Source organism: Lepus europaeus, chromosome 1 (assembly GCF_033115175.1).
Source record: "Lepus europaeus isolate LE1 chromosome 1, mLepTim1.pri, whole genome shotgun sequence".
Lineage (NCBI taxonomy): Eukaryota > Metazoa > Chordata > Mammalia > Lagomorpha > Leporidae > Lepus > Lepus europaeus.
This window is the reverse complement of record NC_084827.1, coordinates 403,299-420,820: the sequence shown is the minus strand read 5'-3', so window position 1 is coordinate 420,820 and position 17,522 is coordinate 403,299. Positions and strand designations below refer to the sequence as shown.

At 41.9% G+C, this 17,522-nt stretch overlaps 1 protein-coding gene across 2 annotated transcripts in view; it reads right to left on the bottom strand.

Moving 5' to 3' along the window:
* The window catches only part of TRIM24 (tripartite motif containing 24), a 108,814-nt gene that overhangs the window by 36,554 nt on the left and 54,738 nt on the right, over window positions 1-17,522 (bottom strand). For both annotated transcript variants that reach the window (XM_062199756.1, XM_062200320.1), the window contains exons 5-8: window positions 13,044-13,160; window positions 9,998-10,112; window positions 5,829-5,975; window positions 104-221 (exon numbers count right to left, since the gene is read on the bottom strand). In XM_062199756.1, the coding sequence (XP_062055740.1) occupies window positions 104-221; window positions 5,829-5,975; window positions 9,998-10,112; window positions 13,044-13,160 (497 nt within the window). The remainder of the gene's footprint in view (window positions 1-103; window positions 222-5,828; window positions 5,976-9,997; window positions 10,113-13,043; window positions 13,161-17,522) is intronic.

Below are 17,522 nucleotides of genomic sequence, written 5' to 3'. Positions count from 1 at the left end.
AAAACACTGCAGGGTGAAAGGAAACATATATCCAATAACAGGCCATAACTGCCCAGAGTTCCACAGCAATGGCATGTTGAGAAAATAATGCTTAATTGCCTACCTAAGTTGATAATATTTTGAGCCCAGAAACTAGGATCACAGTGAAACTGGATGGTGTTGTTGGTCACTGGGGAAGCATCACACCTTGCACGAAGGAGGTGCCGTAACCGGTATGTAATCTAGAAGAAAGGAGACAGACAATGAAGCATCAATATCTTTATCAGGAAAATAATAAATTAAATGGCCAGTAAAAACACAAAAACATTCTCTGGGTGGGAGGTGTGAGGCCTAGCAGTTAAGATGCCAACTGGAACACCTGAGTCCCACATGGGTGTGCCTGGATTCAGTACCCAGCCATGGCTCCCCACTGCAGCTTCCAGCTCACACACACCCTGTGAGGCAGCCATGACTCACAGAGTCATTTCCTGCTGCCCACATGGGAGACCTGGACGCCTGCTCAGCTCTGGCTTCAGCTCCATCCAGAGGCTGGTGTGGGCAGCTGAGTGTAAAGTAGTAGGTGGGAGTCTCTGCTCCTGTCTCTGTCACTAATCATTAATGTCTCTGGTGTGTATCCCCACACACAATGAACATTCATATAGCTTATAAAAAATAGACATACGTCATTTTTCTTCCCAAAGCAACAGTTCCAAGGTATGACTTAATTAGCTGCACCAATGAATCCAAAACTGAGAAGTATTGTAAAATAAAAGGCTAAAGCCAGTTTTGTAAATTAAAAAAACATTATATAGAAATATCAAATCAGATCTGTAAAATAAACATTTTTAAAAGATGGATTGATTTATTTTATTAGAAAAGCTGAGTAACAGAGAGGGAGGGACAGACAAAGATTTTCCAAACCCCGGCTCACACCCCAAATAGCCGCCACAGTCAGGACTAGGCCACAGTCAAGCCAAGAACCGGGAACTCCATCCAGGTCTCATACAGGGGTAGCAGGGGTTCAGGTGCTGGGCCACCTTTTCCTGCTTTCCCAGGTGTAACAGCAGGGAACAGAATGAGAAGGAAGCAGTGGAAACTAGAACCACTGCTCTGATACAGGATGCAGGAGTCACATGTAGCAGCTGAACACATGGCGCCACAATGCCAGCCCTACTATAAAACAAAATTTGAATATATCTTGCTAAGTTGTTCCAGTCCACGTGATACCATTACCCATGCAGGCTCTTGTGGAGACACCACATACTTTGGGTTCTGTGAAGCCTCCCAGAGCCACAAGCACCTGCCCTGCAGAGCCCCTCGAAAGACACACAAGTGTCCCTACGCACCATCCTCCTACCCTAGAAGCAACTAAATGGCCCTATCCACCTTCATACTGCCCCAGAAGCAGGCCCTGCCCACACCATTTGCCCCAGGGACAACCAGTAACCAGCCCTAAAGAGCATGGCTCCAGGAGGCCTGGGGACACAGCAAAGCAGCTCCTCTGACTCAGCCTCCCTGACCTCAGAAAATACCTGAGCTGTCTTTCCTGACTGGTTCAGCCGCTCAAGCTCCGGAGAGAATGGGCACTAACAGGAACCTGCTCTAAGACAGCTGCACCCCAGCTGCTGATGTGATTCCACAAATCCTGTACCCTAGGCTACTGAGACACCTGCAGATAGTATCAACACTACACAGCTAAAGCAGCTACACACTCATCTGAAACCAAAGCCAATGCAACATACCCAAACAGCCTAGGACAGATACCAGAACAAAGGCTTTTACCACAAGAGGCACCGAATAAAACTGATGGAAGGAACTGACCTGTCACATTCACAAACTAATGCAGGGACATAAAAAGTTTATTAGCTTTTTATTACTACAGTGAAATACTTGAAGTAATCAAAACTTTATAAAGAGAAAAGGTTCATTTAGCTCGCACTTTTGGAGGTTCATGTCCAAGACTGGGCAGAACTCCTGGTGAGGCCTATGATGAGGGTGGCAGACGGAAATGGCAGAGCACAGGCAGAGAAAGGACTCCAAGTGAGATGAGGCAGCAGAGTGGTTGCACGGAAGCCCAAGCTCTCATGAGAACTCAAGAGTTCACGAGAGAATCAGGTTCTGAAGGCATGCCTCCAGTGACCTAAGGACCTCCCTCTAGGCCTCACTCTGTCACTTCCCAACATCACCTCCATGGGGACCAAGACTTTAACACAAGGGCCTTTGGGATATTCAACACCCAAAAAAGTATGCAAAGCATAGCAATAAAGATAAAAAGCTAAGGTAACATCATGCCTCCAAAGAATATAGTAATCCTCTAGCAACAGACTACAAAGAAATAGAAATCAATGCATTGTTTGACAAAGAATTCAAAGAATGATTTTTAAAGGAAATTGATGAGGTACAAGATAATACAGACAATTCAACAAAATTAGAAAGATACGGATCCATGAAATAAGAAACTCAGCAGAGATGAAGATCATAAAAAAGAGCCAGTCAAAAATCATGGTACTTAAAGAACTGAATAAATGAAATTAATAATACAGTTGAAAGCCTCAACAGCATAATTAAGCAGACAGAAGAATTTCTAAGCATGAATGTAAAGCGGTCTGTGCTGTGGCACAGTGGGTTAAGCTGCCAGCATCATATATGGGCACTAGTTCAAGTCCCAGCTGCTCTTCTTCCAATCCAGCTCAGTGCTAATATGCCTGAGAGAGCAGTGGGAAATGGTCCAAGTGCTTGAGGCCTGCACACAAATGAGACACCCAGAAGAAGCTCCTGACTTGACTCCTAGCTTTGGTTGGGCCCACGTCTGACCATTGTGGCCATTGGGAGGTTGAACCAGTAGATGGAAGATATCTGTCTGTCTCTCTCTCTAACTCTGCCTTTCAAATAAAATAAATCTTAAAACTTTCCAAGTCTTGGGAAAGACATGGACCTCCAGGTCCAAAAGATGCAACCAAAAAAAGAAAAAAAAAAAAATTCCTCCCTGAGGCACATTATAGTGAAACCCTCAAAAATACAAGACAACTACCATCATAAAAATACATAAAACGACAAAACTCAACAGTAGAGCAGATACACAAAAGATGAAGTCGAGACTCAACACTATCAGTTACAGAAAACCAACAAGCCACAAGGAAGAACGAGATGAAGAAAGGAGCAAAGGATATACAAAATTCAACATAATGACTACAGTATATTTCTAGATATCAATAGCAACTCTGAATATAAATGAGTGAAATTCTCCAGTTAAAAAATATACTCTGGTTGAAATAAGAAAGGGAGACCCAATGATACACTCCCACAAGAAACTCACTTCACCAGTAGACACACACAGACTGCAAGCAAAGGGATGGAAAAGATATGTCACACAAATGGAAACAAAAAGCATGTAAGGGTAGTCATGTCAGATAAAACCGAATTCAAAAAAGACAAAAAAAGGTCAATACATAATAACAAAGGGATCGATTTACCAAAGGAAATAAGCAAAGTACATTTATTCTTCAAAGCTCATTTCAGGATATTCATTTCTTATTTGTATTGCTTTGCACTGCTGCATGGGTGACTGGTTGTTTTTAGGTGTGGTGGTATATGAACAGAAAAGACTATTTTAAGAACAAATGCATATCCTAGTTTTCAGAAGTGATGTTAAGTTTGCTCCTAGTTTAAGAACTTTTGTTATTTCTCAATCATAACTGTAAGAGATGTTCCTTTTATCTGAAATATTCTACTTCACAGGTGCAACTGTTTTTGGTTCTAAAGTAAAATTCAATATATGTGGCCTTTTGCTGTAAAATTTAGCCCTTTTTGTGGTAGGCCTCTGACTTATTATGAATTACATTTTGTGTATACTGTGGAGGGAAAAGCCCTCCAAGCGGCCGGCGCCCCGGCTCAATAGGTTAATCCTCCGCCTTGTGGCGCCGGCACACCGGGTTCTAGTTCTGGTCAGGGCGCCGGATTCCGTCCCGGTTGCTCCTCTTCCAGGCCAGCTCTCTGCTGTGGCCTGGGGAAGGCAGTGGAGGATGACCCAAGTGCTTGGGCCCTGCACCTGCATGGGAGACCAGGAGGAAGCACCTGGCTTCTGGCTTTGGAATGGCGTAGCTCCGGCCATGGCGGCCATTTGGGGGTGAACCAATGGAAGGAAGACCTCTCTCTGTCTCTAACTCTGTCCAAAAAAAAAAAAAAAAAAAAAAACATGGCCGGCACCGCGGCTCAATAGGCTAATCCTCCACCTTGCGGCGCCGGCACACCGGGTTCTAGTCCTGGTCGGGGCACCGATCCTGTCCCGGTTGCCCCTCTTCCAGGCCAGCTCTCTGCTGTGGCCAGGGAGTGCAGTGGAGGATGGCCCAAGTGCTTGGGCCCTGCACCCTATGGGAGACCAGGAAGAAGCACCTGGCTCCTGCCATCGGATCAGCGCAGTGCGCCGGCCGCAGCGTGCCTACCGCGGCGGCCATTGGAGGGTGAACCAACAGCAAAAGGAAGACCTTTCTCTCTGTCTCTCTCTCACTGTCCACTCTGCCTGTCAAAAAAAAAAAAAAAAAAAAAAAAACCTCTCCAAGCAAGGATAAAATATAAGCTCAGTGGTAATCCCATTGGCATGACTCATTTTAAATGCATTAAATTAAAAAATCACCACATGGAGAAACTGATTATATTATGACACCATTACTGTATCTCGTTTGTGCCCAAAAGAAAACTACGATTATGGATTTGTGCAAAAATATACATACATAAAAACAAAACTAAATGGGAAGTCATAAATACCTCACAGAATAAATATTTGTTTGGTCTTTAATAAACTAAAGTAAAACAGGAACTTTAAAGAATGTTTACATTGGCCGGCGCCGAGGCCCACTTGGCTAATCCTCCGCCTGCGGCGCTGGCACCCTGGGTTCTAATCCGGATCGGGGCACCGGTTCTGCCCTGGTTGCTCCTCTTCCAGTCCAGCTCTCTGCTGTGGCCTGGGAAGGCAGTGGAGGATGGCCCAAGTGCTTAGGCCCTGTACCCGCATGGGAGACCAGGAGGAAGCACCTGGCTCCTGGCTTCGGATCGGCACAGCGCGCTGGCCGTAGTAGCCATTTGGGGGGGGGGGGGTGAACCAAAGGAAAAGGAAGACCTTTCTCTCTAACTCTGCCTGTCCAAAAAAAAAAAAAAAAAAGGAATGTTTACATGACAGGACTTCCAGTGGCTAAATATCTTGCAACTAAGGATCCTTGCTGCTCAAACCAGGTTCACAGACCAACCACATTTGCATCGTAAGCACCATCATCCCCAGCCTACAGAGGGGAAATCCTCCAGTGACTCAGAATCAGTGATCACACTCTCAATAGTGAGGCTGTAGTTCAGCAAATCTGAGACACTTCTCTATAGCAAATGAGGTTAACATCCAGCACGCTCTACTGTACTCAGTACCAACAAGCAGAATGCAGATTCTGAAGTCAGTATGAGGTCATGGTGTCTACACTGCCTCTCTCTCATGGTGGGACTTTGGAAATCTGTGCCTAAGTTTCACCATCTGTGCAATAGACAGGTTAGAATCAGTGCCTGGCACACTAGAGATGACTGGTAAATGTATACCACCATGATTACTGTTTGGGTTGAGTTCAACTGCCATGAAAAGAGTAAACTTGAAACAAAACAAAACAGGAGTGATGCTGGAACATTAAAATTTACGTCACACCAAAATCACAGCAGTCAAAAATACTTGTAAAACTTAAGTAGTTTTATCAATTAGAGTAGAAATAGGTAAACATTAAGTACTAATGTACATTTCTGAATTTTAAACATCCCCACGACTATGGTTTCACAGGACATTTTTGCAGTACGTTAAACACCATAATCTGTCTTACCAGTCGCTTGCTATACAGTAATGCTGTACTGCTGCCACTAGAAACTGCCCATTTAGAGAAATGCATGACGTGTTCCAACTGTTTGGAAAGTCCAGCCACCTCCTGTTGCTGCTGCATAAGTTTCATACGATGGTCCTTTGCAAGGCTCTGAAAACAAGAAAGTAATTTTAACATCAGTTTCTGCATATTGCATTATTTAGATGTATTTGATTTCAAATAAACAAATCAGAATAATCATCTCAGAGCAGTCAACTGAAACAAAAGAAACAAAGTATGAGTTGGTTATAATAAGCATATGCTGGCACTGTTGCATAGTGGGTTAAGCCGCTACCTGCAGTGCATGCATCCCATATGGTCGCCAGTTCAAGTACCAGATGCTCTACTTCCAATCCAGCTCTCTGCTACGGCCTGGGAAAGTAGAAAACAGAACAAGGATGGACTCCTGCATCCATGTGAGAAACCTGGAGGAAGCTCCTGGCTTTGGAGTGTTGCAGCCATTTTGGGAGTGAACCAGTAGATGTAGTAAGACCTCTTTCTCTGCCTCTGACTCTCGGAAAATGCCTTTTATTTTTAAAGACGTATTCATTTGAAAGTCAGAGTTACACAAAGAGAAGGAGAGGCAGAGAGACAGACAGAAGTTTTCCATCTGCTGGTTAACACTCCAATTGGTCGCAATGGCCAGAACTGTGCCGATCCAGAGCTAGGTGCTTCTTCTGGGTCTCCCAATCTGTGCAGGGGCCCAAGGACTTGGACCATCTTCTACTGTGTTCCCAAGCTATAGCAGAGAGTTGGATCGAAGTGGAGCAGCAGGGACTCAAACAAGTGCCCTTAAGGGATGCCAGTACTGCAGGTGACGGCTTTACCTGCTACACCACAGCGCTGGCCCCAATAAATAAATCTTTAAAGAGAAAATAAAAAGTATATGCTGAATCCAATATTCACAAAGAGATTTATCAATGAATAATCCAGTAAAGTTTCCAGATCATATGATTTACTCAATCATGAGATGTCTTCACCTTTTAGGGATTCTAGTTCCACCTGTAACTAGTTTTGGTCTACAGTCATGTCCTGTGCAGATAACACTTACCATTTGTACATGGTTGTTTTTTTTTTTAATGCATATTATTTCTGTTCATTAAGAATTATCATGGGAACCATAGATCTAGTGAAAAACTGTACCAGAGCACTAAGAAACGCTAGAAAGAAGCAGAAGACAGAATAATCAAAGGTGGTGAAATGACGGGTTATTTTAAAGGAGCCTATCCATACTCTGGTTTCTCTTCAGATTGTATAAATCTTTCGCCTTTTACTAAAGGATCCTATCGAAAAACCTCATCCATGGCCTGCCTAGAGAAAAGGGAAACTATAGGCCCTCTACTGTGTCAGGCAAATTAAAAATTTCAAAACGATGAGATGAACTCATCAGCTTCTCAATGTAATGTGAAACCAGATCCTGGCCCTAGTCAGTTCCAAACTTGGAAAATACACACGTTCTACAGTGAATTCGCTAACCTCAGAAGCAAGTCTGTATTTGAAGGACTGTTATCAGTCACTGTCTTCATCATGTCAAAGCTCAGAGAGACGACAATTTACCTGCTATTTCTGAACTCTACAAACCACATGTAATGGGAATAGAAATGCTGTTGACTTCTGGGGAGTATTCAAACTGAGAATCAGAAGCCCTAGGGTTTTGGTCTTCCTCTGGTAACTATTTGGGCCAATTTCCCTTGAGTCTTAGCCAATAAAATTATCTATATTTGTCTTAAAGGAGGGCTCTGAAACAGGAGAATGGGTTTGAGGATTAGAGCCTTATTTAAAAAGTGTTGAGAAAATAATCAAAGTTAATTTTTATTTTATTTTTTTTGACAGGCAGAGTGGATAGTGAGAGAGAGACAGAGAGAAAGGTCTTCCTTTTTGCCGTTGGTTCACCCTCCAGTGGCCGCTGCGGCTGGCACATCGTGCTGATCCGAAGCCAGGAGCCAGGTGCTTCTCCTGGTCTCCCATGCGAGTGCAGGGCACAAGGACTTGGGCCATCCTCCACCGCCTTCCCAGGCCACAGCAGAGAGCTGACCTGGAAGAGGGGCAACCGGGATAGAATCCGGCGCCCCAACTGGGACTAGAACCCGGTGTGCTGGTGCCACAAGGCGGAGGATTAGCTTGCTAAGCCACGGCGCCGGCCGAAAGTTGATATTTTAAATACGGATGGCCAGATTCATTCTTTGAGTAGTAAGGGTCTGGTCATTTTTTTCTTTGTTCTTTTTAAAAGTTCTTCAAGCATTTCCGATGCCCAATCCAGTCTGGAAACAAAACCACAGCAATGCATGCATTCTCAATCTTTGGGAAAGCAGATCATGAAGTTCTATTTGATTTTAAGCACAGCTTTGAAAAATTTTCAAATTCTGCTTAAATGGGCCTTTTTGAAAAAAAATCTCAGTACCTTGAAAAAGTGTTATTACTATAAATGGAATGTGATTCTTTCTGCTCAGAATACTTCCTCACTGGATAACTACTTGTATCCAAAAGCACAGAAATATTTCAACCTTTGTTTCCTGCATGGTTGACAAACCATGGGAATAAACAAACTTCCCCTGGAAGGAGAACCTCTCTGACAGAGGCCTTCTAACTTGGCCAACAATGAAACAGAGATTGAAATACATCATTTCCACGCGTCTCATTCCTCCCAATATCTCCAAATACTGGAATTCTTCTCTTTTTATTCTAAACTACTTGTTCTTCAAGAATTCTTTCTATATCTGTAAGACTGAACATCACATGATTGGAACTGTGTGGTAAAAATCCCTGTAAGTTGTTACATCTTATTATTTGAAGTCAAACATTGACTTTGGATGTTGCCCTTCCTGAGTTTAAAAAAGCTGATGGGGGCTGGCACTGTAGCGTATTGGGTAAAGCTGCTGCCTGCAGTGCCGGCATCCCATAAGGGCGCTGGTTTGAGTTCCAGCTGCTCCACTTCTGATCCAGCTCTCTGCTATGGCTTGAGAAAGCAGTGGAAGATGGCCCAAGTCCTTGGGCCCCTGCACCCATGTAGGAGACCCAGAAGTAGCTCCTGGTTCCTGGCTTTGGATGGGCCCAGCTCCAACCACTGCAGCCACTTGGAAAGTGAATCAGCGGATGGAAGACTTCTCTTTCTGTCTCTCTGCCTCTCTGTAACTCGAACCTTCAAATAAATAAATAAATCTTAAAAGAAAAAATGCTGGCCAGTGCCACGGCTCAATAGGCTAATCCTCCGCCTGCGGCGCCGGCACACTGGGTTCTAGTCCCGGTTGGGGCGCCGAATTCTGTCCCGGTTGCCCCTCTTCCAGGCCAGCTCTCTGCTATGGCCCGGGAGTGTAGTGGAGGATGGCCCAAGTGCTTGGGCCCTGCACCTGCATGGGAGACCTGGAGAAGCACCTGGCACCTGGCTCCTGGCTTCGGATCAGCGCAATGCGCCGGCCACAGCGGCCACTGGAGGGTGAACCAACGGCAAAAGGAAGACCTTTCTCTCTGTCTCTGTCTCTCTCTCACTGTCCACTCTGCCTGTCAAAAAAAAAAAAAAAAGCTGATGACAACAGTAATATTTTTCTTACCTTAAGTAATCAACAACCACACTGAGTGTCTTGAATAGCTCCAAGGGCTTCTTTCACATAATTAAGACAAGGGCAGGAGCCACATTCTATTGCCTAATTTCTAACAAGGCTAAAAGAACAGTTGTGCATTACCTAACGACTGGCTGAGTTCTGAGAAAGTCTGTGTGAGGAGACTTCATTGTGAGAACACAGGACCTTCTGACAGCACACCAAGATGGCAAAATGCCATTAGATGAAACCTTACAGCTCGGCCATCACGGAAACCTCGCAGGGTGTGTGGCTGCATTTCTGAGAATTAAATAGAACTGTATATCTTTCCAGAAAATTCTGCTCCAATATATCCTTTGTGATGCAAACTCTTCATTTCAAGAAAGCTCTGAAATGACTCATCTCTTCAACATTCACAAACCTCCTAAGCAAGGCGCTACGCTTATTGTACGAGAGTAAACATCTCTGGGATGTTAGACACTCACAAACTGTTGGCTACAGTCTAGAACGTGGCAAAGAAAACTTGTGACTGGAGAAGAAACAAGACCATGGAAGAGCCACTATGCTGGCTACACGGCCCGGGGGGCAGTGACTCACCTCCAGCTGGTGCAGTAGAGCTTTCCCTTTCTTGTTGATTTCTACCATCAGTGTAAATATAGCAACCTTGATATCCTGCTCCACTTGCTTCTGGTTTTGATTCACTTCGATTATTCTGCAAATTAAATGAATTGGGGGTGAAACATCTAAAATTTAAGGCAATTTTTATTTCAAATACTTAAAATTGATGCTTTAATGTCTAAATTAGACCAACATGTTTTCAGCTCTTAAAAAAAGCTCCTAAGAATCCTTCAGTTTAAAATGACATTTTGTAGATCAGAAATAAAATTCTGAATTATGTATTCATACAATTCAATCTTATGTTCAAAATATATAAAATTGGAAAAAAGCATATTAAAATAATATAGCTTGAAAGACACCCAGTAAAATAAAAGGAGTAAGAGAGAAGGGGAGATTACAAAAAGGACTTGAGAAAGATAAACCATGATTCTAAACAAGTTCTGTTGTATTTACTACATAAATGTGTGAATGTGACTCATGAGCAAACAGTATTCGCTATACCTGACTAAAAGGCAAAAAGGCTGTAGTACTTTGCTACTTAATGCATTTATCTTGAAATAACAAAAAAGCTCCATCGTCCCTGCCTGTTTCTCCATAGTTATTCTCTAAAACTTATGACAAAAAGTACAAATTTTATCCTGTTGAAAATTCTGCAACATAATTTTCTGACAAGATTAATGCTTTGACAATACTGCTATCAGATCAAGGAAACCAGCCGGACCCCAGAAGTAATCTATTTCCAAAAACTCATTCAAATCTTCACGGTGAGAGAATGGGATAAGGGACAAATAATGACAGGCTTGCAAATGCATACAAATGAATTAATAGCAAAGTTGGGAAATTTAATCCTTTAACAGTCTGGTAGGTTATGAGAGGATATAAACAATTATTGCCTACTAAGGAAGATTCTCTAATTTCTATCACAATTCAGAAACCAATTGCTTCTCAACAACGTTATTATTATGTGAAAACAACACAAATTACAAAAACTGAAAAATAACAAATTGGAGAACTCATCCTACCTAAGATTTAATATAAAAATTTATAATGATCATGAAAGAAGAATACTGGCAAAAGCACACACAAAGTACAAGTATCCACAAATAAATCCACACTTAAACAGTCAATGGTTAATTCCTTCTATTTTTTTTTTTTAAACAGAAGCGTCAAGGTAATTCAATAGAAACAGTATAATTGTTGCAACAAATGGCATTGGGAAAAACAGACATCAATATGTAAAAAACTGAACCTTGACCCAGAGCTCATACCCTAAATACAATAAAAGACCAAATAGCCATCTGTATTTTACTTAAAGCTAAATAGTTAACAGTGGACATTTTTACCAGTTAACAATAAATACTTTTGCCAGTAGATATTATCTCTTTCAATTAACATTCATTACAAAATTTCAATTACTGAATCAAAAATGTTATATCCCACCAATTATTCTATTTGGCAAAATATACTATTCTGAATAGAATATGGTAAAGGAAAAAGTATTTGGTGAACAATAGCTATTATGTGAAAAATAAAGGTTAGAAAAATGAGAACTGATAAAGGACATACAATACAATGCAGAATAATGACTAGACTGACATCCCAACACTAGAACAACAAGAAAGGGTTATCTTCCATTTTAAATATCTCTTTTGGGGCCAGCGCTGTGGCACAGTGGATAAAGCTGCTGTCTGAGCAGCAAGCATCCCACATTGGCACCAGTTCAAGTCTCAGCTGCTCTACTTCCGATCCAGCTCCCTGCTAATGTGGCTGGGAAAGCTGCGGAAGATGGTCTGAGTCTTTGGGCCCATGCACCCATGTGGGAGACCCTGAGGAAGCTCCTGGTACCCGGCTTCAGATGGCCCAACTCCGAACTTTGTGGCTATTTGGGGAGAAGCCAGTGGATGGAAGATCTCTCTCTCTGTCTCTGCCTCCCTGTAACTCTTTCAAATAAATAAATCTTTAAAAAAAAAAAAAAAAAGGAATTAGCTGGGCAAACAATCAAGTGCTCCACTCCTATGTCCCAGAATGAATTATGAAGACCGATCTTGGGCAAAATGAATCTCAACAGCTAACCCTACAAAGCTGCTTTTGTGTAGGCTCTTCCCTTGACAAAGTCAGGCTTCCGTATGCACAGCAACCAAAGGAAGAGGACATGATGACACGTCACAGTGTGCCCCCAATGCTTCTTACAATGTGGACTAGACCACACTAGTGCTTTGCTACCCAGTCACAGAATTCTCATCAGACAATCTCAACCATCCCTGACTCCTGGTGTCTCTTCACAATTAGAAGATCACAGCTCAGGCACTGTAAATTTTAGCAAACCATATAGTATCGATTAGCTATATATTTGTTAGAATAGTGTTTAATACTGGCAAAAATGACTTTGTTTTAATATCATGGGGTTTCCTTAAAATTGGACAAGATCAGATAATCATAAATTATCAGTACGAACCAGTTAAACGAGCTATTACTGATTGTAGTTCATCATCAATATAGCTTTAAATTTTTATGGTTGAAAAAATTCTTCAACTCAAAGTTTCTAGAAAAGTCTTTTCAACCATATATTATTATTAGTCATCTCATAGCTTAGCACTTCACAGTGACTTAAAAATAATTCTACTCTAGGCTGGCGCCGCGGCTCAACAGGCTAACCCTCTGCCTGCGGCGCCAGCACACCAGGTTCTAGTCCCGGTCGGGGCGCCGAATTCTGTCCCGGTTGTTCCTCTTCCAGGCCAGCTCTCTGCTATGGCCCAGGAGTGCAGTGGAGGATGGCCCAAGTGCTTGTGCCCTGCACCCACATGGGAGACCAGGAGAAGCACCTGGCTCCTGGCTTCGGATCAGCACGGTGCGCCGGCTGCAGTGCACCGGCTGTGGCGGCCATTGGAGGGTGAACCAACGGCAAAAGGAAGACCTTTCTCTCTGTCTCTCTCTCTCACTGTCCACTCTGTCAAAAAAAAAAAAAATTCTAAAAGTAAATACACTTGACACATATGAAATTATAGTAGTAGGCATAAAAATTTACCTGTTTTGGATCTGATTTCCTGTAAATTTTATATATTTTGTCTTTTCCATCAGTTTGGTGATTAACGTGTCTATTATCACTTTCTGGTTCTGAAAAGCTTCTTCTATAAATTGGTATCTGAAGAAATAATAAGCAAATTACTTAAATATTTGTATAAAACAAAAGTAGAGAAATGATTTTTGAAAAGATACAAAAACAACATCAAAATTTTTAAATACCAAATATAACCCTCTAAGGCAGGCTTTCCAAACTTTCTCACAAATTATTCCTCAAACAAAAAGAGAGTCAATTTAACAGATGTATTAACTATTTTTAACATTTTTTACATCATTTTAACAGGCGTATAAACTATTTTTTGTTTTGTAGCTGTGAACATTTACTGTAAACATACATTTTAAAGATCACTTGCAGTTACTTTAGAAAGGTCTTGAACATATGCCGTTAGGATAAATGGAGAAAGAAAAACCCAAACTCTTGATGCCATGCCTTGTTTGGTAAAGGTTTAAAAATATGATCATAATGAACAGCACTCTAAAAAGCTGAAGACCCACCTGGGATGCCTCATCCCACACAGGAGTGTCTGGGTTCAGCTGTCTGCTTTGCTCCCAGTGTACTCTAGGAAGCAGCAGATGGTGGTCCATGAACTGGGTTCCCCGCCAAGTGAACAGTTTAACTCATCCAAGTCTCCCCCAACCCCAGTCTCCTGGTGGGGAGGCTTGGATGAGTGGGGGCTCTTGGTTGGGTATTTAGAGGAGTAAAAAAGCTAAGAGATTGCTGTCTGTCTGCTTTTCAAATAAAATAAATTTTACATAAATTTTAAGTTTGGGGCTTTCATGGCACAGCAGGTTAAGCCACCACCTGCAATGCCAGTCCCAGTTGCTCTACTTCTGATCCACTTCCCGGCTAATGTGCCAGAGAAAGCACTGGAAGATGGACCAAGTGCTTGGTCCCCCATAAGCCATGTGGGAGACCTCTGGCATTCCATTAAGGTCTTGCTTCAGTGAGACTCAGCTCCAGCCACTGTGGTCATTCGGGAGTGAAAGATCTCCCATCTGCTGGTGCCAGCCCCCAGTGTCCCCAACAGCTGGGAATGGACCAGGCTGAGGCCTGGGTTTCCCAGGTGTATGGCAAGGACCCCAAGTCATCACCTGATGCCTCCAGAGTGAAAATTAGCAGGAATCTGGAGTCAAAAATGAAGTGGATATATGAACCCAGGCACTCCATATGGTGTGCTGATTTCTCAACTGGTGCTGTTATTGCTATGCAAAATACTCAACCTTGTCTAAGTGCAATTTAATGAGTAAGTGTTGTAAGTATGGTTACACTCAGAACAGGGACACTCAGTTAAGAATTTCATTGGGTTTTCTTTGTATATAATCAAGTCATCTATACAATAACACTTTAAATTTTAGGTTTTAAAATCTCAAATGTGGGTCATAAGTATACATTTATTTAAAATTTTGTTTGAGAGGCAGAGACATAAACAAAGGAAGTTACCATCTGCTGGTACATTCCCCAGTGCCTGCCATAGCTACAGCTGGGTTGAGGCTAACGCCCAGAACTCAGGGGAGGTCTCCTAGGTGAGTGGCAGGAACCAAGTTTCTTGGGCCACCTCTCTCCAGATTCTGCACAGGCAGGAATGTGGAGTCAGAAGCATGCACGAGGAATCAAACCTGGGTACTCTTGAAATGTGGGATACAGGCACATATAACTTTTGGCTAAACACTAAATGTCTACATTTTTTATTTACTGTTTCTTCCTTTAAAAAAAAAATTTCTTTATTTCAAAGGCAGAGAGAGAGATCTTCTATGTGTTGGCTCACTGCCCAAAGAGCTGTAATGGCCAGAGCTTCATCTGTGTCTCTCACATGGACTTGGGTCATCTTCCACTGTTTTTCCAGGCCATTAACAGGGAGCTGGTCAGGCACCTGAGCAACCAGGATGGGAACTGACGCCCAAATTGGGTGCTGGTGGTACTTAACCTGGTATGCCACAACACAAGCTCCCTTCTTCTGCCTCTACATTCTTTTAGTATAATACTAATGACATTTAACATCAATGACTTTGATTATTTTATGCCTAAGGCCACCCTGGTTGTGGTTAGTTTTCCAAAAGTGGTAATATTAATCTGTTTAAGTTTCTTATTTCTTAGAAATTATACACTGAATTCACGGATGAACTCAGCCTGTAATTTTCCATATCTATTCCCTCTCAATTTCTGGTGTCTGGGTTATGCTGGAGTCATGAGACAGGCTAGAAATAATTCATTCTACTATTCTCCAGACATGTTTGTATAATTTATGTAAACTATTTTACCGATTCATTAGTGAAGTCATTTGGCTCTACAGTTTTTCTATCTGTGGTATACAAATTTCACATACTTCATATACACAGGTTTACGAACACAGTGCTCCTCCCCCACCTCCCGCCCACACTCCCACCCTTCCTCCTCCTCCTCTCCTATTCTTACTCTTAATGTTTACAAAAATCTATTTTCAGTTTTGCAGCTTTCTTTGTGGGAAAGTTTTAAATTATGGATTTACATTTTAAGACTATTTGAATTTTCCATTAGTTTCAATAAAAGCTTACTTTCTAAAAGTGTTGTCATTTTATGTAAAAATTTTCAAAGAACTGACAGCTTTCATTTTTATCTTCTAACTGCCTACAGAGTACATAGTGATGCCTAGCGTTGGCTATGTGGGCTTGCTCTCTCTCCCTGAACCCTTCACAAAGGGATCTATCTGCTCCTTCCACTGCTCCATTTCTGGCTCTGACTGTATTGCATTTGTCTTTACTACATCCCATTTTTAAGCCCACTTTGGATTTAATTTGCTGCCTTTCCTAACTTGAGATCAATGTTTAATATGTTAACTTTTTATCCTTATTTTCTAAATATTTAAAGATATAAACTTCCCTCTCTTCGTAGTCTTAGCTATAAATCTTAAGGTCTGATTAATATATGGTATTTTTTGATACCCTTCAAGTTAAAATAACTTGAAATATCCATAGGAATTTCTTGGACCATTTAATTAACTGCTTAACTGTGAGCTAACCACAAAGTTAAATTTGCAAGAGTACAGAGATTTCACATTCATCTTTTATACATAGTAACTGGTTTTCAAATTCACCATTATTATCATGGGCATCTAACCACTTAGTAGTTTAGTGTACATTTTCTACAAAGAAGAATGGTCTCCTATATTGTAACAGTGGTTATTAAAATCAAGAAAACTAAGATTGACAGACAATATTACGATTATGTCATCTGTCTCAATGTCTTCTTTGTAATTTTCCCCCTGTAGTCTAGGGTATAACCCAAGATCACATGTCAGTACATTTAGCTTTTTTATGAATTTCATACCTTCATTTCTAAATATATGATATTTTTCTCTCATTTTCTAGATCAATTACACTGTTATTACACAAGTTATTAAACTGAATTTCAATCATTTGCTCAGCATGTGGTTAAACACCTTGGGGCTATAAAGAATGGGTCCGAGCCGGTGCCACGGCTCAATAGGCTAATCCTCCGCCTGTGGTGCAGGCACATCGGGTTCTAGTCCCGGTTGGGGCGCCGAATTCTGTCCTGGTTGCCGCGCCGAATTCTGTCCTGGTTGCCCCTCTTCCAGGCCAGCTCTCTGCTATGGCCCGGGAGTGCAGTGGAGGATGGCCCAAGTGCTTGGGCCCTGTACCCGCATGGGAGACCAGGAGAAGCTCCTGGCTCCTGGCTTCGGATCAGCACGGTGCGCTGGTCGCAGCAGCCATTGGAGGGTGAACCAACGGCAAAAGGAAGACCTTTCTCTCTCTCTCTCTCTCTCTCTCTCTTTCTCACTGTCCACTCTACCTGTCAAAATAAAAAAATTTTTTTAAAAAGATTTTAAAAAAAAAAAAAAAAGAATGGGTCCGCTCAGGCACAGTGTTTCAGTAGTTCTATAAGACCAAATACTATTTCTGTTATTTAAATCTCAGTGACATATCTATGTTGATTTTTAGCCTACTTATTTTGTCAATTACTGGGTAATGTTGAAATTTTCAACTTTAGGGACCGACGTTTTGGCCTACAGGGTGAATCTACCACCTGTAGCAATGACATCCCATATGGGCACTGGATCGAGTCCTGGTTGCTCCACTTTCAATCCAGCTCTCTGATAACGGCCTGGGAAAAGCAGCGGAAGATGGCCCAAGGGCTCAGGTCCCTGCCACCTATGTGGGAGTATGGACTAGATGTTTTCCATTAGTATTTGAAAGTTCTCACCGATTAGATTTGTCTGAAAAGACTGCTTGCTTCCCTAGTTTCCTTCTTTGGCATACAATTACATCCAATCTAAATCGTCTCTTTCTTGCCCATCTCTTCTACTTCCCACCCTACTGTTCGCCACACTTCATTCTGAATATTTCTTCGATCACATTCATTTTCATTTCCTGATATATCAAGTCTACTTTTAAATCTTTTACTGAGATACTTTCATTTATATAGATT